The sequence below is a fragment of the Zalophus californianus genome, chromosome 4 (assembly GCF_009762305.2).
Source record: "Zalophus californianus isolate mZalCal1 chromosome 4, mZalCal1.pri.v2, whole genome shotgun sequence".
Taxonomy (NCBI): domain Eukaryota; kingdom Metazoa; phylum Chordata; class Mammalia; order Carnivora; family Otariidae; genus Zalophus; species Zalophus californianus.
The window spans coordinates 162,377,604-162,401,308 of record NC_045598.1 but is presented as its reverse complement, the minus strand read 5'-3'; the positions used below and the strand labels follow the sequence as shown (position 1 = coordinate 162,401,308).

At 38.5% G+C, this 23,705-nt stretch overlaps 1 protein-coding gene across 1 annotated transcript in view; it reads right to left on the bottom strand.

The window, feature by feature from the left end:
- The window catches only part of PKHD1L1 (PKHD1 like 1), a 154,442-nt gene extending 143,180 nt beyond the window's left edge, over positions 1-11,262 (bottom strand). The window contains exons 1-3 of the mRNA XM_027605801.2: positions 11,127-11,262; positions 9,162-9,251; positions 532-676 (exon numbers count right to left, since the gene is read on the bottom strand). Of these exons, the coding sequence (XP_027461602.2) occupies positions 532-676; positions 9,162-9,251; positions 11,127-11,199 (308 nt within the window). The 5' untranslated portion in view covers positions 11,200-11,262. The remainder of the gene's footprint in view (positions 1-531; positions 677-9,161; positions 9,252-11,126) is intronic.
- Positions 11,263-23,705: the final 12,443 nt, after the last annotated feature.

Here is a 23,705-nt window from a genome sequence, read left to right as displayed (position 1 = left end):
CAAGCTTGATAAAGATGAAATCTTCTGGAAAATGGGCTACCTGTTTTATTATTAAAAGTTGCCATTTAAAATGATTAATTTTTCCCATAAGTTGTTAGTTAACAAACATCATTTTGGACTGATGGTAAAGAACTTGAAATGTCACTATACAAAATGATCATCTTTAATCTTAATGACTATGTAAAGATTTTGAATGAAATTAATCAAACTGGACAGGAAAGCATAATTTTGATATTTTGAGGAGCATCATTACAATTTAATAGTAGCCATTTATCTTCTGAAATAGATCAATAATTATAAGATAACAGCTCTAATAACCTGGGAGAGGATATAGAGTTTATTTTATTGTGCCAATATGTGGAAAGAACATTACAACTGAATATAATAAAGCTATAAAATAGTCTAAACATCATGAAATAAAAAATAGCTGATCTTCAGAAAATATTATAATAGCCAGAGTATATAAAAAACTATATAATACTAATATGTGTATCATAAAAATGCTCTTAATAAACATACTATAAAACAAACCTAGTATAGCACGTAATTTGAGTTGAATGACTTGAATCTTTTTCTACATCACAAGAAATTGATCGGAAAGAAGAAACTAATTGCACACTGTTTCCCATCTCAGCATTATCAACTCCATAGTTAAACTGGTTTGCTTGAGCAAAACCTGGAAAAGTAAAAACACTGAATTATTATTAGAATTCTGTTTTCAAAGATCTAACAATTGTCATTCAGTATTGAATCATCAATAAATAATAAGGAATAGTACTGAAATAAGCAGTTAACCTATTTTATATTTATCCTTATGATTGTAATCCTTTTTGGAAGCATAAAAATTCACCTTCAATTCATTTCTTCACAAAAGTAATGCTTGAGAACCTATTATTTGCCAGGCGCAGACTGAGTAGCTTATATTCCAGTGGTAGGGTGTGGAGGCTGGAGAAAATAGACTCTCCCCACCCTCCCCATCAGATGCTATGTCTGCTGAGGATAACTACTATGAAAAAAAGGAGGCCCAATGGCATAGAAAGAGTAGATGAGGGGAACAGTATTTTATAAGGGATGGGATCTTTACCTTGAGTTCCTATAAAGGAAAATCTGAGGTGAGGACTTGTAAGCATATGATTTATTTGAGTAGTGACCCCTTTGGGAGAAAAGAGAATAAGACCTAAAGAAAGAAAACCTGGGCTGTGAGCACAGCTGGAGCACAGTCTTGCTGGGAACTTCCAAGGAAAATATGGACTGCCTCTCGGAATCAAAGAATCAAACATTTCTTCATCAAATCCTGTCCCCATTAGTTGGGGGCTCTCCAGGGGAAATAGCTTCTCCTGTACTTTCAGGCTGCACATATGCCCATATGCCATAGGGGTTCCAATGTCCCAAGTCACTGCATAGGTGAAGCCCTGGGACAGTAGACAAAGACGTGCTATGGGAACAGAAGGCAAGAGCTGCAAGCATAGACTGAGTCACAGTCTATGGGGGACTGTCTGCCATGGCTGTGACTAGAATTAAAGGTGAGAACAAGAGACTGTGAAGCTGAATATAAAAGGCATCTCTTACAGTTGACTTTTCACACCATATGGACACGCTCATGCCCCACATTTTAAATATAATCCAGTATCAAGTCTCCAAGGTGGTAACCAGCCAAAAGCTCTGCTAACGATTTAATACAAGAGGGTTAGTGGACCAAGATACAACTGGTCCTGAGGCTATAATGAATATTCACCGTACCCCCTCTTTACCACCCATTGTAGATTTCCTTACCCTTAACCAGCACTTAAGCTGATGGAGCAACACAAGCCTTCAACCTAAGGGTCTGAGTCCTCAGCTGCTTTACCCTTGTTAGGTTATGGTTGCTATAATTGCCTATTCACAGTCATCTGGACATGGAAGCCAAGAGATACCCCCATGAATACCCTGAATTCCAGATATATTCTTCCCTATCTCCATTAGGTAAAGCTACCCTACCTCTTCATGATCATCAGAACTGATTATCTCTGGTAGGCTACTAATTATGTTAGATGAATTCAAACTGATCAGTTAGTGATGGTAGTTTCAGTTCAGTGGGAGCCCATATAGGGATCCCTGGCAAAAGCATTCTCTCACTGGAAACTCAGACCCAAAGCCAAAAGCATTCTCTCACTGGAAACTCAGACCCAAAGCCAGCAGAATCTAAAACTGCAAAGACAGAAAAACAGATGCAGTTTCCAGATCACTGGGAGTGATAATGACTGAGAGTAACCATTCACTTCCAGCTCCATGCGTTCTGTCTATCAGAAAGGAGTAGCATGTATCTGCCATGGGATCAGGGCATATGGCATATGATGGAGGCCAGTATCCTATCCCACAAGATGTTGTGCCCAAGCTGGGATCTTAGGCTTCCCTTTTATAGACCATTCCATCATTCTACTAGGCCACATGTTTCAGAGTGACACAGGTTTTGCGGTCATGGGCCCATAATCACAACTTTTTCACTATAAAATGTGTTCCTTGTTCTGAGGCACTATTTTATGGAGTCTCCTGGCAGTAACTCAGACTCTGGAAGCTCTCAGAAGATGGGCCTGGCAGAGGCACTACGGATGGAGAAGGCAAAAGCTGTATCTGGAGTCAGTATCTGTTCCAGCAATGATGTATCTCTGTTCTTTCAATGAGAGAAGGGGAGTGAGTCATGCAGTCAACTTGTCCCTAAGTAAGTGGTGGACTTCTTGAGGGATGGCCCCTATTGAGGGCTCAGTGCTGGTCAGTGCTGGCCAGGCCAGCTATTCAGCAACTGCAGCGGGTAGCTTAGCCTTGGTGAAAGAAAGTCCATGGTGTTAACCCATGCACAGCCTTCACCCCGTGGCCCCTCTGCTCCTGGGCCCACTGTACAAGCATTGAGGGAGCCAAAGAGAGAAGCTCCTGGATGAGTCATTCAGTCAACCTGGTTTTTCTGTTTCCTCTGTGGGGGATCCTCTCTTGTAGGAATTAACCTGAGACATAGATCTGCATGTTTTGTGCTCATACAACCTTCACATGCCTCTTTCCAGGACTTTCTTGTTTCTGATCTCCCAACCCTATTCCTGGAATATAGGAGGCATGTGACATAAATGGTCAAGGAAACCTCCTGGAAGGAGTAAGCCAGGAGAATACCTATGGCAAGTGCATTTTAGAGAGAGGGAACATGCTGTTCACTGGGCCCTGTGGTGGGAGCATGTTTCTGGATTCAAGAATTAGCAAGCATGGTTGAAGAAATATGTGTGAGGAGAGTGGCAGGAGATGAGACCAGAAATTGAGGCATTCAGATTATTTTTATGAGTGAGGAAGTACTGGAGGCTTCACAACAGAGGCATGGCATGATGTGACTTACACTTTCCAAGATTCACTAGCTGCTGTTCTGAGAATATAGACGAGGGGCAGCAGAGAAGATGCTGTTCAGTGATTGGCATGGGGTCAAGAGAGGACTGGAGGATAATCAGTGAAGAGAACAAATACTGGTACCTTTTGGGGGAGTTTTACTATCAAGGGAAGCAGAGACATGGATGGTAGTTAGAAGGGGGTGTGGAGCAAGAGGAAGCCTGATGATTTTGCTCTCGCCTTCTTTCAGGTTGGTGAAATAGCCTTATGTTTGCATGCTAACGGGTGTGTGTGATTCAACAGAACCAGAGAAATGGATGATGTGAAACAGAGGAGAAAATTATTTTTTAATTGATGAAGATTATTTTAATCTTACTATGAATACATGAAAATTCAAAACTAGATTTGGAAGTAGTTAAATATCCATTAAGTAATTTTATGCCACATAAAAGTATTTTATATTGCTAGAACAACATTCAATTTCAAAATAAACCCAAGAACTAAAACCTATGGTTAAGATTAATTGGATACTGTTCTATTGAGTAAATCCTATAATTAAATATTCTCCTAATAAAAATGTTTAAAAGATACTTAATAATATTCTAATATGCAGAGTAAATCTATGAAGTTGTCAACGTTATAATATTTTCTGGAATAAAGTTAAGTTAGTAAATAAACATTTTTGCCTTGATCACTTCAAAATCTAAAATTCCTAAATTCTGAGTTCTAAAAGTATGTGTATTTTTAAATATTACTTTTCTCTAAATATTGCAAGTGCTTAACATTAAAACACCACTATTGCCAAACTGATGACTAACAATACTTTTGAAATTATGAAAACTTTTTCCCTTTGCATCCATGTCATTAATGTAAATTTATAAGCTATTTGAATTTCAGAACTTAATTACCTACAGTGCATATTGTTCCACAGTACAATAATAAAATTAGTAAGCCAGGAAAGATGTAGCTTTAACTCTAAATTCTATGTGTATAGATATATATATATATACATATATATATATATTTCTTTTACTTATGTTAGAAAAAATAAATAATATTAGGTATTGACTTTCAATTGTCAAGAAGTTTTGCAGTATGTTTCAGAAAAAAATCACTACTACCTTATGTGTTCACATTAAATAACCTTTAATAGTTGAAGTGGCTGAATTGTGGTGTGATTGCTTTTTAATTATTGAACATTTTCAGCATTCTAAAAAGGTCCATTAAAAACATAAATATTGCCTAGTTTAAGGACTTCACTGTGCCAGATGTTCATCAAATGCCAAAGCCCCTAAAACTCTAGCTCTAGTAAAGCTGCTTGTTTGGGATGGTGCTCTTTAAAGGAACCCTAACGTCCTGGATTCGAATCCCACTCCGGCATGTCCTTATTGTATGACTTTGGGCCTTCAAATTTTAGATATGAACTCTCTCATTCCTAGTCTTCTCATCAGAAAAATGAGTAGGGGCACCTGGGTGGCTCAGTCGGTTGAGCATCTGCCTTCAGCTCAGGTCATGATTCCAGGGTCCTGGGAAAGAGTCCTTGCTCAGCAGAAAGTCTGCTTCTTTCTCTGGCACTCCCCCTGCTTGTGCTCTCTCTCACTCTCTCTCTCTCAAATAAATAAATAAAATATTTAAAAAAAAGAAAATGACCATAATCACCTACTTATTGGATTGTTAGGAAGACGAATGAGGATTATTATATTGCATAACATGGTGCTTGGCTCATATGTTAAGAGCTCGGTTGATATTTGCTTTTTTATTGGTCACAAAAATCCTGACATTTAAGTTCAGTGTTAATATCCCTTTTGATAAATAACAGAAATAAGTGGGTGGCTAGGATTCAAATCTGGGTTGTAGATGTCAACCTGGCACCTGTGATAATTCGGAGAAAAACAATATTCAAAAACATACATTATAAAGCTATTAGCCATTACCATATGTAACTTCCTCCAGATCCTAGGTTCTTAGCTCTTCTCCTATCCTTTATAGGTAGAAGAAGTAAGCAGAAACTCAACAAAAGGTAGGGATTTTAATAAACACCACTTCTTCCTCTAAGCTCAAACCATAACCAAACAGAACTCATCCAATATAGGCTAAAGTACAAATATAAGCATCAAATTTAACATGTGAAAGATATTTGCATTGAATCTGAAGTTTTGGTTCTAGGACAGCAGTTACTGCTAAAATGGAATTTCGAAAAGATACAGGAAAACACAGAAAAGCAAGTTACTTGTAAACCTGTTCTTTCCTTTTGCCAACTTCTGCTTATCTTTGGCGTTCACGTTGAGTTTGAAATACACAGAAGGGCTGTTGGCAACTAACTAAAGTATGGAAAGTTTTACTTGTGGGATGGCTCAGGATGTGATACATGTATTTATTTTCCTCTTAGGCACATGTCACAAAATTGGTACGGCAACACAGATCTGTTCTTCAGCATTCCTGAGACAAATACAATTGTAAAAAACAAAACCAACAAAAGATGATATTGTTTTTTGCTTAGGAGTTGTTTTAATGTCATATATATACTTAAATGTCACATACATATATTTAATGCCATATATGTATGTCATATATATTTTTTACATATTTATGTCATATATATATATAGACCTATCTCCCAGAAGTAAAAACATGAGCCAAATCAATAAGATTTGTAAATATTCTCATTACAAATATTGCTTAAAAAACTATAGAAATACTTCCAATTTTTTAGCTAATTCCAAAGAGTTAAAAAGCAATACAAAGGAATCATCTCTAAAAAGAATTCCAAAAAAACCGTATAATTCTAAATTAAAAATTGGGTATAAAGAAGATACCTCTGGAAGTACTCCAAAGCACAAAGATTACAGGAAGGGTTGGGTGTACCCTGGATACAGAAAAGGTTGAGGCTTCAGATGGAAATTCCTGGCATGTTGATGTATTTTTTTCTTTTGCATAAAAACTGGAGACAAGACTTGCCAGGCACACAAACCTGGTTCTCCTGATAGCAGCCTGTGCTGCTATCATGGAAAATGCGGTGTCATTGAAGCCAGCAGTTGCCATGTACCATGCAGGCTGTTTGAATTTCTCTAGTTAAAAAAATGCAGGGTGAGAGAGTATAAACCTACTCAAAAAGTTGTAACATTAAAAACAATGAGAAAGAAAAGTACAGTGTGATGAAGGGTGATTCCTAAAGAATGAAACAAAACCTATAACATAAATACAAAAAAATGATAATAATAAAGCAAAATAATAAAAATAAAATAGCTCTAATTTATGGAACAGATAATATCTATGGGTACCTTAGATACATCACCCTTTTCAAGAGTCACAATAGCCCCAACAGGTAGGAATTAATATCCCTCTTCACTGATGAGGAAGCCGAGGCTTAGGGGAGTCACCTGCCCCAGTCACAGAGTGGGAAGGGCAAAGATGGAACTGAAACCCAGTCAGACTGGACCAAAGTCCCTGTGTTTTCCATAACATTATAAAAAAATATATCATTCAACACTTCAGTTAGACAAAAACATATGCAATAGGGAAATATCTAGGAAAAAAAAGCTAAAAGTAAAATACTACTCCTTCCATCTTATTTTTTTTTAAGTAAAGGGAACTATTAGAAAGACAATTGAGAAATACAGGTATAAAGTAAGAAACACTCCAGAACTAATAATCAAAATGATATAACACTCCTCATTAAATCAATCCTCTTAGATGGAGACACAATCATTTCCACGATTGTGGAAATAAAGTGCTCAAAACACTTTAACTTGGGGATCATAACTGTAAAATTATGGCTTTGGCTCCTGAAGCACAGCCTTTAAAACAAAGTGACACAGTAGCAAATTTTTGCCTGTAAAAGTGAATATGATGTGTGGAAATGGCCAAAAGTCACGTGGATACACCAAAATATTAAAAGATCTTTCCAGAGGGTGGAATCTCAGAGAACTCACTTTCTAAGTCAAACATTTCTAGAACATTTAATTTTTACATCATGACTTTTACAAAAATAAAACATTTTTTATAGTTGTATGGGACCATTATTTAAGTAATCATCTGGTAGTTACAATTCCATTTAGAAAATTTTCTTGTGTGATTAATAAATTAGCTCTGCATGCAATTCTAAACATGAGGTGTGGGTCCGAGACAGCACTGATGTATTATATGAATGTAGTTCCTCCAAATAAATTTTGTTCAAGTAGCACATTCATGCAGCTTTGGAGGTCTAGTGTGTTTTGTAAATTAATTACATTGTTCTATACACATTCTGTAAATATCATGGGCCCTGAAAACCTATATAAAATAGTATTTAGACTCAGCCTCTGAGAAAGACACATACTAACACATTTTTAGTCACCTACAATGTGTGGCTAAGGCAAGAAGTGGTAAGACAAATCAGGCTGGGGATATGCACGTATCTGCCATTCCAATAGGATTTAACTGTTGTATGATTCTCTGTCAAGAGCCTTCAGAAATTGAGACAGATGAGAACACTAGAAATTCACCATGACACCAGTGACAAGGATATATTGTGACTCAGAAAGTCCATGAAAGAGCAAAGGTTAGAGCTAAATTCATAAAGATGTTCTTCCAAAATGCCTTGAGAATAGAATGCTTTGTTTCGTATTTATAACTAAGGGCCATCTGGGTCTATGTACTTAAACTCCTTGGCTCCTGGATCAGAAAGAGTTAAGGTCTCCAGGCAGAAAGAAACAGCTGAGTGGTTGTATTGTTTTGCTTTCTTTTAATCTGGGCCTTTTCCTCAAGGCTTTTAAATCTCTGTTAAAAACCTAATAGCTTTCAAGCACACTATCTTAACAGCAATTTACAATACAAGGAAACTATGGATAAAGACACTTTTAAAATAGTCTTTAACAAATACATTGCCTTTGGGTGTTTAACTCTAAACAACAACAAAAAGAACCAAACTTTAATCCAAAATATATTCTTCACAATTTAGAGGCATAAACCATTTTAAGTGTATCACTGAGAGATTGCATTCAGCAGAAATGTTACTTGGAAGTAACATTTCTATATATCTGACAGAATATGTAAATATCTTGCTCTGTCAATTCTAACTCCAAAAACCTCATTTCTCTTTTGATTTTATAGACTAAATAATAGTTTTTGTATTTAAATTTTTTTTCTTTCCTATCCTTCAAAAATTCGTAAGCTGAATACTATTATTTAGATTGTGAAGACCTTCGGGCTAAAAGAACCACATATTTCTATTTAATCTTAGGAAGAGCTGCTCATTAAATAAATTCACTGCTTGCCTACTATGTTTCCTCCCAAGACCAGGCAAGGAGAAAGAGTCATACATAACCCATGCTTTGATGAAGCATTTGATAAGGACTGTGTGGCAGGAGAAGGGATCCAAAGTTTTGTTTTCAATTGCCTTTCTGCCTTCATTAACATTCTATTTCTCCATCACTTCCTCTTATTAAACATTCTACCTCCAAGGCCCCCCAAATGTTATATTTCATATAAAGATAAATTAAATGTTATTAGACCCATGAAGAACAAAGCAAATAATTGCAAAGTTGGGTTAAAGACATTTCTTTCAGTTCAGTCATTATAATCCAGATCTTGGGAGTTAAATTAAGCAAGTAATTATAATAAGAATTCAGATGGTAGAGACTCTTGAGGACTTTGTTAGCTGTCAAAGGGGTAAGTACATAGACCCAGATGGCCTTTAGTTATAAATACAAAACAAAGCATTACTACTCTGGCCAGACGGAGAAATAACTCTTGTGGATTTTTTTTAAACCATAAATGTCTAAATGTGAAATAGTCTTTAAGATACCTCAACGTTGGCCAAAAAAAAAAGGCAACCGTACCTTCTCCTTTGATAGTCAGCCTTGTCGCTCCATTTATGCTGCCATATTTAGGTATTATTTCTGTGACTTGGGGAATTATTTTAGAGCCATCTGTAAGATATTAAAACACAGTAAAGGTAAAAGCATCAAGTACTTCAATTCAAGCAACAAATTTGGTACCACATCTTACCATGTTGTAAGAAAAACATCATGAAGGTTATAGGACTGAAAGTAAATACACCGTATTTTATTTGTGGTTCTACTACTAACCAGTGACTTGACAGGGAAATAAATCATTAACTTAATTAATGCTCATTGGCTTTAGGCAAAGCACTACCTCAGGTGCCACAAAGGGCAGGAATAATCCATGATCATTTTCTTTTTTTTTTATAAAGATTTTATTTATTTATTTGACAGAGAGACACAGCAAGAGCAGGAACACAAGCAGGGGGAGTGGGAGAGGGAGAAGCAAGCTTGAAGCAGGCTTCCCGCTGAGCAGGGAGCCCGATGTGGGCCTCCTGCAGATCTGTAACTACAGTTAGCAGCCCACACAGCAGCAGACAATGCTGGAGAAATAAGTCATTCATTATAAAAGCACATAAGAAATGCAAAGAATAAATGAAAAGGAAAAGAATAGTCCAGGTACAAAAGCTAATGGTGTGTTTTAAGAAGAAATTGTTTTCTGTGACAGGGTAAGACTTCAGGAAAGATAATTTCTGGGATCTTTTTAGCCTCCTGAGTAAGTTCTTACTCTAATGGTCACTAATTCATTCAACGAACGGTGTATGGGTCCTGGGGATATAAAAATGTGTTAACAGTCTCAACTTTCCAAAAGCTTAGCTTAGACAGTATGGAGTGACAAGAGAGCACAGGGGTCATGGGTGACCAAGAAAGGGCATTTCATCCACACTGCCCGGGTACTACTAGCTTCTTGAAAGAAGGGGTGTCCCTGCTGCATCTTGGAGGGCAAATATGAATAGCTGGATTGGACCAACTATGGGAGAGAGAGAGTTCTAGAAAGAGGGAGGAGCCTATCCAAAACACAGGAGTGAGCAAGCTGCTTCTCTGACAACTCAAAGATACACAGTGGCTAAAAGGGTTCGTTTTCTGCTTCAGCTGTACAAATTTGGTAACTGTTAGAAACAGTAACAATTCTCAAAGTAGGAAAAATTGAAGTGGACGCAAAAAGAAGCGCTACAGAAATGACTGTTTGAAATAGATGTATGAGAAAAGGTTAAAAAATTATAATCATATAGTTCATTCCTGCCCGCAAAAAGCTTAGCATGGACTTCAAATGTCTCTGTACTACGGGTCTGACTTTGCCAAGAGTTCCAAGGCTTATCCTGCTTCAGGCACATTTATAACTTCGAGCAGCCCACAGCCAAGAGGAGGAAACTCCAGCGAGGACTCTGGATCCTATCTCCAAGACCGTGCTGCTCTCCACCTATCTCAGGTTCATCCTCCCTTATCTCCACGGACAACTCCAGTTTCTATCTTATCAGTCTCTTCCAACCCTCTCCTGGGTATTACTTTGAAGGCAGAGGGCAGCTGCCCCTTAAAGGGACTGACACCCGCCACAGACACCATTCCTGTCCTACTGGGGGACACTGTCCTCCCTCCTTGGGGGAAAGGCACCCAAGAAGAGAAGAGAGAGGACTCAGATTTTGTCCCCTACCTCCACCCCCAGCCAAGTTTCAGTGTCTTTTTCAATTGAGTCACTTGTGGGTGGGGGCAGTGAAGTTCCATAATTCAAGCAGTAACTCTTACGTCTTAAGAGCAATCCCTCTTCTCTTCTGTCTGTCTGTTAGGCCTGCCTTGCAGGTCCCGGGTCCCAGGTAGGTCCCCAGGATCGCCATGCAGCCGCACCCTCCGCCTTGGCGCAGGGCTGGTGCCAGGCAGTCAGTCCCTCCTCTCCCGCGACCCCGGGAGCAGGGGTTGCGTCTGCACAGACTTCTGCTCGCCTCCCTGGCGCCCCGGATAAGTTACCTGCGCGGGGGTCTGCGGCGCACAGGAGCAGCCCCCAGAGGCCCCAGGTTCCCAAGAGCCACAGGTGTCCCATCGCCGCGTCAGTCGCGCAGAGTGCGCGCGTGCCGCTCGCTCGCAGCCTCCGCCAGTGCCCGGCTCTGCTCGCGGACCGCGACTGGCGCGCGCACCTGCCTCTTCCCACGCTCGCGGGCGAACTCCGCCACCCGACGCCCGCCCCGCCCCGGGCAGTCCCGCTGCACCTCTGGGATTTGCACGCAGATACACTCCCCAGCCCTGGAGAACCGAACCGGCCCCGACCGGTCTGTGGTCATCAGATGGTCCTGAGACCTCTACGCTCAAACCTGGGTGCTGACGTCTCAAGGCTGTCCCCATAAGTGTAATGACTCCACTCCTTTTGGTAAGAGGGATCAGTGGGCAGGTTTTCCGTGGATCCCGTCCCCTCCCTTTTTTGAAAATTCTAGGCTACATACTTTCATTTGCCTGCATACTTTGGCTATTAACTGTCCCCAGGTGGACCTGCAAGTCCATCCAATACACAAACCCCACACATTTTCCCCCTTCACATTCATATAAATTAGTGCTGTTCCCTTAATTGACAACCCTACTTATAGGTATTGATTTCTCTGCCTGTCCCAAACACCACGCCCAATGCTTTAGAAACTTCAACTCACAATAATCCCCAAAGGACTATTACGGTTACTCTTATTATCCCAGTTGTTCGCCTGAGGCACAGAATGTTCGAGTTAACTTACCCACGGCCGTATAACTAAGTGCAGAGTGAGGACTAAAGCAGTGACTCCAGAGACAGTGCTCTTATCCCCTCCATTGTCCCCAATTTAGCACACTTCTAGTGAGGGTTTGCAATGCTTAGGACATCCTTATACTAAAAATTATTCGCTATTTGAAATTCACATTTAACTCAGCATCTTGTATTTACCAAATCGGATTACTCTAGTTGGGAGGGAAGGGACAAGAAATAGAAGAGGGAACTCTAAAATAATAAAATTAGGTCCTTGCTCTTCTAGAGTTGATATCTATCTCATTGGGGGTTAATTTTTGTTGTTGTTAGATTTGGTTAATTTCATTCATCTCATAATTTTCTGCAAATTGACTGCCCATGTCACCACCCTACCGAAAATAGTGCCTGCAAGGTACCACTGACCTTCTTATTCTTGGAACTCTGCAGCATGTGACACTGTTAACATCCTTCTTTTTTTTTTTTTTTAGCATTTGAGAGAGAGACAGAGATAGTGAGAGAGAGAGCACAAGTGGGGAGGAGAGGGAGAAGCAGGCTCCCCACAGAGCAGGGAGCCCGATATGGGACTCAATCCCAGGACCCTGGGATCATGACCTGAGAGGAAGGCAGACGCTTAACCGAGTGAGCCACCCAGGTGCCCTGTTAATATCCTTCTTGAAACTCCATTCCTCTGAAGAGGCTTGGGTTTCTTCCTACCTCTCCAATCACTTCTATCTCATTTTTTTCTCTTACATCTTCTTCCTGAAAATTGGTATTCCTGCAGGTTCTACTCACCCTTCCTTCCTCTATCTGGAAGTAGGTCAATTAGCAGAAAATCAGCTAGTTGAATGCCAATTTGCTGATTAACTATTTGCTAAATTTACTAAATTTAAAGACTGCAATGTTGTATTGCAATAATTAGCAACTTTATAAAGAATTATTTAGCAGCATTAACAAAAATATTCACTTCAAGTTATTAGTTGTGAAATGTGTAGAAGTATATATTTCAGTATCAAAAACCAAAATAAAATGTAATGTGGGAATAAAAATTGGAATTATTTGGTTAATTTTTATTTCTTTCTGATGCTTTCAAATTAGGATTAAATTAAGTTGGCCTAAATTAAATTTTGGATGATTTCATTAAAAAGTAATTTAAGTGCGGGGTGCCTGGGTGGCTCAGTCGGTTAAGCGTCTGCCTTGGGCTCAGGTCATGATCCCAGGGTCCTGGCATCGAGCCCCACATCTGGCTCCTTGCTCAACAGGGAACCTGCTTCTCCCCTGCCTTCCATTCCCCCTGCTTGTACTTGCTCTCTCCCTCCCTCTCTCTCTGTAAAATAAATAAAATAAAATAAAAAACGTAATTTAAGTGCAATTTAATTCAAAATTCTGATTTTTTCAGATGCTTTTGAATTTATAAATTAAAACAGTATGAAGAATAGGTGAGATAATACTAAAACATTTTAAATGGTTTTAGTATTAAAAAGGTAGGAAATGTCATTCAAAAGTATTATGAAATAAATCAGAAGTAGGTGAAAAACTTTGTTCCATGTCATATACCGGAGTGGTTTCTAATCAGGAACCATTGAAATAGACAGACTTTGCTGTCGAAGGAATCCATGTTATTTATAACAAAGAGGAAAACTGTTCTACATTTTGCATATATTAATAAGTGATTAGGAACCTTTTTATGTTGATTACTGTTTTGCCAAACCTTTAATATTTTTAAGATTCTTTTACCAAATCCTCAGAGTATATCAACCAGAAAATGTCATACAATATTTAGTATATAATATGGTTATTCGCACTCTGTCCTATCTCATCTTTCTACTTAATTCATACTAACGATATGGTCCCTTCCAGATTATAGTAGTCCCTTTCATATATCTTTACTTCCTTTATAGCTAGTCTTCCTATAACCAGTTAACTATATGTGTAACTTATATGTTTCATATAATATGCATATATAACTAGTTAATTCTATATGTATGAATAAATGTATATATGTAAGTATGAAACAAGTATACATATAAAATATACACATATCGGGGCGCCTGGGTGGCTCAGTCGTTAAGCGTCTGCCTTCGGCTGAGGTCATGATCCCAGGGTCCTAGGATCGAGCCCCACATCGGGGTCCCTGCTTGGAGGGGAGCCTGCTTCTCCCTCTCCCTCTCCCCCTGCTTGTGTTCCCTCTCTCGCTGTGTCTCTCTCTGTCAAATAAATAAATAAAATCTTTAAAAAAATAAAATAAAATAAAATATACACATATCCATATATAATTCATAATCCAATTGTGATAGTCAATATTAAAAATGTGTGTATAATTTTTCCATATATTTCACCAACTCATTCAAGCTGTTATGTTAAATTACATTCATTTAATTTGACAAATTGGTCAAATTGATCATTCAGCAAATTGACCATTTGGCTAATTAGCTTTAAAAAAGTTGATATTTCAGCAAAAAGCCGGCTTTCCTGTCATATAATGCCTAAATTTCTTAAAAAGCCAAACACTATAATTTGCATATATAGATTTTTACTCAACTCTTGAATGACTGAGCATCTTTAACATTTCTCCCTTTAAAAGTGCTTATTTGGAGCACCTGGGTGGCTCATTCGGTTGGGCGTCTGCCTTCGGCTTGTGGGCCCCATGTCAGGCTCCCTGCTCGGTGGGAGCCTGCTTCTCCCTCTCCTCCCCACTTGTGCTCTCTCTTACTATCTCTGTCACTATCTGTCTCTCTCTCTCTCTCTCAAATAAAGAAATAAAATCTTTAAAAAAAAATAAAAATAAATACAAGTGCTTATTTATATAAGTCAATGTCTAGCAAAAGATCCCACCAGTGGTGTTTTTTACCTTAAATTATTAACATAAGTGGATGGGAGAATGTGACAATAAATAATTATGACTAGATAGAAATTTGTATAACCAAAAAGTCAACTTGGAACCAGAAAAAGTGATTATGTAGTTTACATAACTAATGATTTAAATAATATTAGTTTTTAGAATATTTAAACCTTTATAATACAAATTCATCATGGACCATGGACATGAAAAGGCAACTCCTGATCACTAAACTCCATGCTTTTGTAAGTTTAAAAAAAAAAAGTCCAGCTCTAACAAAACCCCGCTATTAGGGCCAGCATCATGGACATGTGTGGTCTCATAGACCCCATGCTTTGTTTAATGCTCTGCTGGCACCATCGTGAAATCCTTAATAATTTTTGAATGAGGGAATCCCCATTTTTATTTTGCCTGGTCCTGCTTGCCTTGGTGATGAAAAAAGAGAGAGATTATAAATTTGTCAATCCTTCAATTTAAAAGCAATTAGAAGGGCACCTGGGTGGCTCAGTTGGTAAAGCATCTGCCTTTGGCTCTGGTCATGATCCCAGGGTCCTGGGATCTAGCCCCATGTCAGGCTCCCTGCTCGGTGGGGAGTCTGCCTCTGCCCACCCCCGGTGGGCACATGTTCTCCTTCTCTCCCTCTCTCTCAAATAAAAAAATAACATCTTAAAAAAAGGAATCGATTTATTAAAAAAATAAATAAAAGCAATTAGAAAGTGATAAAGAGTAAGAACTCTTGCAGAGCTAGAAGGCATAAAGGGTTCACTTGTGAATTCACTTAACTTGGAAAATGAGCTGTGCATGGGAGACTGATTTTGAATCTAGACCTAATTGTGAGAGATGATGAACAAATTGAGGTACCTATAGGAATAGGTTTGTTCTCTTAGTATGCCTTCAACAAGTATTCAATATGGTAGGCAGTAGAAATTGGGCAGTAATTCTTTTTTAATCTGTTTCCTCACAGAACATACATTCTTAGTGGAGAGAGTCAGTAAACAAGATAGGTGAGTGAAATATATAGTATGTTAGAAAGTGATACATGCTGGAGAGAGACAAATAAGCAAGGAAGAATATCATATATGTGTGGGGGTGGGAGGTGGGACTGAGTGTGACGCAGTTTTAAATAGGAGGACCAGGAAGTTGTCACAGAGAAGGTGAATTTTCAGTAAAGATCTAAAGGTCCAAAGGGAATTACTTAGCCACGTGGACGTCTAGGAGAAGAGCATTCCAGGCATTTTAGAACAAATGTCAATGCCATAAGGGAGTGTATTTGATGTGTAAGGAGCAGGGAAGCCAGAGTGGTATAAGACACAAAGTCAGAGAAGTAATGGGAGGAGGGGCCGATCATGCAGGATCATGAATTTGACTCTGAGTGAGATGGGAATCCACTGTAGAATATTAAGCTAAAATTTATGTTTTCAAAGAAACACCCAGATGCTGTTTTGTTGCACTAGGGCAAGAGCAGATGAAGGGAGATCAATTCAGAGATAAATGAAAATAATCCAGGCAAGAATAATGGCATCTTGGACCCAGATGGTAACAGTGTTGATAGTGCAAAGAGGTCAGGTTGTGTGTATATTTGAGAACAAAGTTGATAGGATTTGCTGACAAGGAGTATGTAGGGTAAGAGGAAAAAGGAGGGGGTAAAATATAACTGCAAGAGTTTGGTCCTCAACATCTAGAAATGTGGAGGCCATTAAGTGCTGGTGAAGAATCTTGGAAAGAGTAGATTTGGAAGAGTGCATCAAGAGTGCACTCTTGGTAAGGGATTAAATTGGGGACAGGAATGGACACAAGACTTATTAGGATGCTATTGTGGTGGTCTCGACTAGAGGTGATGAGGATGGAATTAGAAAGGAAGTATTGGAATTGTTAAGAAATGGGCAGATGCCTGGATATAGGTTAGTGGTGGGGCAAGGGAAATCTAGGATATCTTAGGTTTGGGGTGTTAATGCCTAGGTGGATGGTGCATCATTTACTATGATATGCAAACACGTGGAGGAGGTACAGTTTGAGGTAGGTGATCCAGATGCCTGATTTGTCCAACTTGAGTCTGAGGTGCTGATTAGAAGGGTTGCTTACAGGCTAAGAGCACGAGCTTTGGAGGCAGACTTCCAGGGCTCCATGCTTCACTCTGCCACTCAGTAAGGGGGAAACCTTGGACCAACTACTTAACATCTTTGTTTTTTTTTTTTTTTAAGATTTTATTTATTTATTTGAGAGAGAGAGAATGAGAGATAGAGAGCATGAGAGGGAAGAGGGTCAGAGGGAGAAGCAGACTCCCCGCTGAGCAGGGAGCCCGATGTGGGACTCGATCCCGGGACTCCAGGATCATGACCTGAGGCGAAGGCAGTCGCCCAACCAACTGAGCCACCCAGGCGCCCTACTTAACATCTTTGTGCCTCAGGTTTCCTTTTACATAAAATGAGAATAGAACATTACCTGATAGTGTTGTTTTTGGGAAGTAAATAACTTAGTAAATGTAAAATGCTTATAACAGTGCCTAGCATAGTGTAAGCCCTCAACAAACGCTAACTATTCTTAGAGACCGAGTGTAAACATCAAGTTAAGTAAACAAATAAAATGTGGAATTATTCAGCAGCGTATAGATGGAATTGAAGCCATAAGAGTGGCTAAGATCTCAGGGGGGCAGATGCTTATCAACTTGGATGGGGAAAAAATTACAGCTGCATTTTGCATTCCCTTCAATTAGTAATATAGACAACAAACCACAGTAGTGTTGTTGGTTGGATCCATGATATCAATGGAAATCATAGGTATTTTCATATAATATTATAATTGTTGGATAGATCTTGAAATATCATTTATGTTCATCACTACTTAAAGGAATTATTAGACCCACAACAACATAACTATACTCTTCCTGCCTCAGATGCTAGTGCATTAGTTGTGTACTAAATGTGATGAGACACAAAGGCTACAGTATAGTCATTTTTTAATAGACTATTTTTCAGAGCAGTTTTAGGTTCACAAAGTAGAGCAGAAGGTACAAAGACTTCCCATATACCCCCTGCCATCACTGTCATGGGGTGCCTGGGTGGTTCAGTCAGTTAAGCATCTGACTTTAGCTCAGATTATGATCTCGGGGTCCTGGGATTGAGCCCCATGTCAGGATCCCCACTCAGCAAGGAGTCTGCCTCTCCCTCTCCCTCTGCTTCTCCTCCTGCTCATGCTCTGTCTCTCAAATAAATAGATAAATAAAATTGTAAAAAAAAAATACACACACACACAAAATGCACACACAATGGAATATTACTCAGCCATCAAAAAGAATGAAATCTTGCCATTTGCAATGACGTGGGTGGAACTAGGGGGTATTATGCTAAGAGAAAGACAAATACCATATGATTTCACTCATATGTGGAATTTAAGAAACAAAACAGATGAACATAGGGGAAGGGAAGGAAAAATAAAATAAAAACAAAGAGGGAGGCAAACCATAAGAGACTCTTAACTCTAGGAAACAGACTGAGGGTTGCTGGAGAGGAGGTGGGTTGGGTGGGGGATGGGGTAATTGGGTGATGGGCATTAAGGAGAGCACTTGATGTGATGAGCACTGGGTGTTATATGCAACTGATGAATCACTAAATTCTACCCCTGAAAGTAGTAATACACTATATGTTAATTAAATTGAATTTAAAAAAAAATTTTTTTAAAAAGACTAGTTTTGCTGTCCAAAAAATCCTCTGTGCTCCTCCTATTCATCCCTCCTTCCCCATAATCTCTGGCAACCCTGATCTTCTTACTGTTTCCATACTTTTGCCTTTTCCAGAATATTACATATTTGGAATCATACAATATGTAGCTTTTCTGGATTGGTTTCTTTTACTTAGTAATATGCATTTAAGTTTCACTTAGTAGTATCCCTTTAAGTTCTAATGAACTAAATAGCTCATTTCTTTCTAGTGTTGAATAATATTCCATTGTCTGGATGTACCCCAGGTTATTTATCCATCCACCTACTGAAGGACATCTTGGTTCCTTCTAAGTTTTGGCAATTGTGAATAAAGTTGCTATTAATATTCATGTGCATTTATTATGTGGATATACTTTTCAGCTCATTTGAGTAAATACCAAGGAGTATAATTGCTGGATTACATGGTTTACTGTATGTTTAGTTTTATAAGAAACCATCAAACGGTCTTCCAAAGTAGCTGTACCATTTTGCATTCCTACCAGGAATGACTGAGGAGGGGTCCCCCTGCTCCACATCTATCCCAGCATTTGACGTGTTCTGGATTTTGGCCATTCTAATAGGTGTATCATGGCATCTCATTTATTTGCATATCCCTGATGAAATAATGATGTGGAGCAAATTTTCATGTGCCTATTTGCCATCTGTATATCTTCTTCGGTAGGATCTTTGGCCCATGTTTTAATTGGGTTGTTTGTTTTCTTATTGTTGAGTTTAAGAAATTCTTTGTATAAATTTTTGCATAACAGTCCTTAATTAGATATGCCTTTTGCAAATATCTTCTCCTGGTCTGTAGATTGTCTTTTCAATTTCTTTCTTTTTTTTTTTTTTAAGATTTTATTTATTTATTTGACAGAGAGAGACAGCGAGAGCAGGAACACAAGCAGGGGGAGTGGGAGAGGGAGAAGCAGGCTTCCCGCTGAGCAGGGAGCCCGATGTGGGACTCGATCCCAGGACCCTGGGATCATGACCCGAGCCGAAGGCAGACAATGACTGAGCCACCCAGGCGCCCTGTCTTTTCAATTTCTTGACAATGTCTTTTGCAGAGCAGAAATTTTAAATTTGAATGAAGTCATATTCATCAATTAGTTCTTTCATGGATTGTGCCACCACAGTGTTTTTATTTGTAAAAATTCTTACAAATAGCACTTTCTTCATGCAAGAAAATCTCAAGATGGAAAGCTAGGATACTTCCAAAATGGAATTTCCATTAACAAAATCATTTTTTTCTCCTATAAAATGGGAGAGACTCTAAGTCAGCCATATTCACTGAAAATGTTCAAGTTGGTTTTTGAACTGGAACAGATGAAATTGTTGCAGCAGGTGATGGAGAGGATGTGACCACCAGTTGACCCACTCCCCTAACCTTGGAATGCACACTCTGCCCACCATTTCTGTGTCCCTGAAACAGTGCGAACAGTGGGAACACTGTTCTCAAAAGAACAAGACATTGATGAGACCATCTGCAATGTATATATGACTGAACCCAGTTAAGATCGCTATATAAACTTTTAAGATTCTGGCAGGTAGTACAGAAATCTACTTGTTCTGCTGCTGCCCAAGACAAGCCTCATGTGTTAAGTTCCTTTGCTTATTCAAACTTCTGCCCACTAATCTGGAGTGGCCTGCCCCTTTCTTCTGTCTCTCCTTGCCCTCCATTGTAGAGAGGCTAATTTCAGATTTTACCTGGAAGCTCCCAAGGTTGCAAACCAACAGAAATCTAGGAGAGGTTCTCATGTCAAATGTTTTCATTCAGAGAAGAATTATAAAAATATCATAAAATTTTGAAACAAGCAATGGAGGAACTGACCGCCTTACTATTCCCCTGGAGTATGTGGCTGGAAGAATTCTTATTCTGTGAGTCTCTGTTGGAACTGACCAAGACCATTGACAGGTTCAAAAATGTGAAAAGTTGTTTTATTGTTCTGTTTTCTTATAAGGATTATTTCTCCAAACAAAACTTCAATTGGAAAAAAAGCACTACAGTCCTCCCATGATTGCAGTAATACTTGGTAATATACCCAGTATTCTTACCTTCATGGGAAAAGAAGCACCTCATAATGTCATCACTTTCTGTTTTTCAACACAGACATGTGCTAGGAATTAAGACTATTCTTACAATCCTGAGAGAAGCTTTGCCAACAAGCATAAAAGTTATCAACATTATCCTCTGATAATTACTCTGAATAATTGAATTTATAAATTTGTCAAGAAACAGGATCAGAATATGAAGTACATCTTTACCAAATAGTTCATTGAATTTCCCAGAGAACATGCCTTAAATGCATGTCTGAATTAAGGACAGTTGGCTTTAACTTCTCTAAAAGGAAAGAAACTCCACGTTTGGAGCACTTTGAAAAAAAATGATTTATCTATGAGTTGGCTCACCTGGCAGTTATTTTTAACCATATGAATAGATAAAGCTTTCATTTCAAGTCCAAGTGGTTTCCACTTTAAAATATATATATAGTTTCTAGGATTAGCAACTAGTCAGGAATGCCAAACTTTGAAATGCTGCAGTAGGTGCTTCATCCTCAGATGACTGTTGATTTCTTCGAAAAGGGAAATCTATGGACAATTGGAAACTATTGAGGATTCTTTCAGAAGTTACTTTTATCTTGATAGTATTAAAGCTGAACCACAGATCCACAATCCTTTTCCTTCTGATATAAACTCTATTGAAGGTATTGTCCTAGACCATGTTCTTTGATCTTAGGACCAAATCTTATTATAGTTGAAATTTAACTCAAAAAGCCTTTGAGAATCTTGGTGTTCTTTGAAACAAGCTTTCCTGGCCTTGCAATGTGAGCTAAAGAAGCTTTAATTCCATTTGCAAAAAAATATGTATCTTAACTAATCAATATTTTCAGTACTTAAAAACATTAAAGCAAAAATTTGAAATTGATGGAATGTCCAACATAACATATATATTATGTATACATAATATATATATGTTGTCTGGTAGAACACCTTCTTATACATGTTAAGATATAACTTAAGTAGCTTTTAGATTGATATTTTAAAAATAAGATATGATTTTAAGCCTACCTATATTTGAAATGCATTGCCTTATTTTTGTGTTAATAAAGATGAATATCATGCATTTATTTGGAAATATATTTATAATTATATTTTAATATAGTTTCCTGTGTAACTCTAAGAATTTTATTTTGTGCACTTAAATATATTATTATTAGAAAGAACTGATAGGCTTCACTTGAGTGCCAAATAACACAAAACAGTCAAGAACCCCTGAGACAGAGAAGAACTTAGGTCACATGTTTGGGGTTTGAGAAAGCCAAGGTCTAGAAGAGAACTTAGCAGACTCAGAGACAGCAGCAGTGAGTTAAAAGTAGGATACTTTTGCAACATGAAAATCAAGAGAAGAATGTGTCTGAGGAAGGAGTGGTCATTTGTTATCAGTGCTGCCAAGAGGTTATTAAGGTAGTGCTTTCTCTTGACCTTGACATGAATATCTTCAGTGGAATGGCAATTTCCATAACCCCAAACTGAGTGAGTGAGTGAGTAGGAGAGAAGTGGAGACAGTACCTATAGACAACTCAGTTAAGCAGCTTTCCTTGCTTTGAATGGGAACAAAGAAATGGGGCTCTTCCTTGAGGGAGATCTGTGACCAAGACATGGTTTTTTATAAAAGATGCAAGATACCAGGCCACATTACTGCTGTTAGGGCTGATGCAATACAGGGAGAAACTTCTGATGGAAAAGTCTAGAGAGGAATAACCTCAGGAGAGAAATTACTGAGAAAGAGAGAGTGTTGGGATTCAGAGCAAAAGTGGAAGAAAGCCTGGAAGTCTGGGTCCACATTCAGGAAGGCTGTTAGGTTTGGTCATGGGCTGATGCTGGGTTCTTGTCTCATTGTCGCTGTTCCCTGGTAAAGCATGAAGCAGTGTTGTTAGCTGGGAGAGGAATGTGAAACAAGCATTTTGGGGATTGGGAAGTGTATACTAGGGAAGTGTAGTGGAGTTCCAGGGCAGTGAAAAATATTCATTTGAGATTTGTGACCATTATTTCCTCTAAAATTTTTATTTTGAAAAATTTCAAGCCTGTTTGTGATAAGTATACCCTTCCTTCCTTAGATTCACATTTTCTATCATTCTCTCTCTCCATATCAAGTATAAACACTTGCTGCTCTTATTGAACCATTTGAAAGTTAGTTACAATGGAACACTTCAGCCCTAAACACTTCAACATGAACAAAGTCATTCTTCATGAATACAAAGGTAACACTCAGCAAATTTAAAACACTGATACTACAGCCAATATTTAAAATTTTCTGAGTCCCCTAATAATATTCTTTATAATTTTATTCATCAAGACTGACATATTCCTTTAAAGACAAATGTATCTTTGTTCTCTTTTTAACATAAAACAGTTCTTGACCTTTTTTCCCTTTTCAATATGTTGATCTTTCATTCTTTTATGACATTAACATTTTTGATAAGTCCAGGTTAACTGTCTTTCAGAATGCTGTAGTTGTTATTTTAGAATGGGACTTACCAGAAGGTTGTGTAATTTTCTTCAACAAAGTTCAGGTGATCAGATGCATGCAGGGAGTAAGCTCTCAGGGTAGTTATAGTTAAGCAGGACTGTGTGTGATTGGGAACAAAAGGGTAAGGGAAGTGAAGGGTAATTGTAAGGGAGTTCGAATGATAAACCATCAACTCTAAGTGGGTAAGAAGGAACGAGCGCATGAATGGAGTGAGGGTAATGATAAAGGGGTGATTAGATGACTGGAGATCTCTACAAAGTCTCTGTAACATGAAAGAACTGGGTCAGGAACATAGGAAAGGCAGCTGATCAGTGAATACATCTGTGCTTTTTCACTATATGGGTCTGCTGAAAGCCCTGTGTTTACACCTAAGATGCAGGAGATAGATGCTATACACAGAACTGTTTTATGAGCACCATTGCTAGAAGTACAGCATATATTACATACATAAGAACTTGTAAAGTCCTTTACCATAACTTAGAATTTATGTTACGCCTCCTAAGAAGAGCACTCGTGATTCTCATACTTTATTATCTTCTCAGCATCCCTAGCAGAAAGGAATCGTGCTGTTGATAGGCAACTGTCAGGTAGAACTTGTAAGTGACTAATGAAATCATAAGTCCATCGATAATAGCTCCAAGAAGAGAACCAGAGTGCGCACTCACATGTCGTCTTAGCCGAACTGAATGCTCCTCAGATTACACAATGTCTATCACTACCCAGATCGCCTGCACACCTGCCAGGCTGGGGTTTAATGGACGTCTCTATTTCAATTACTC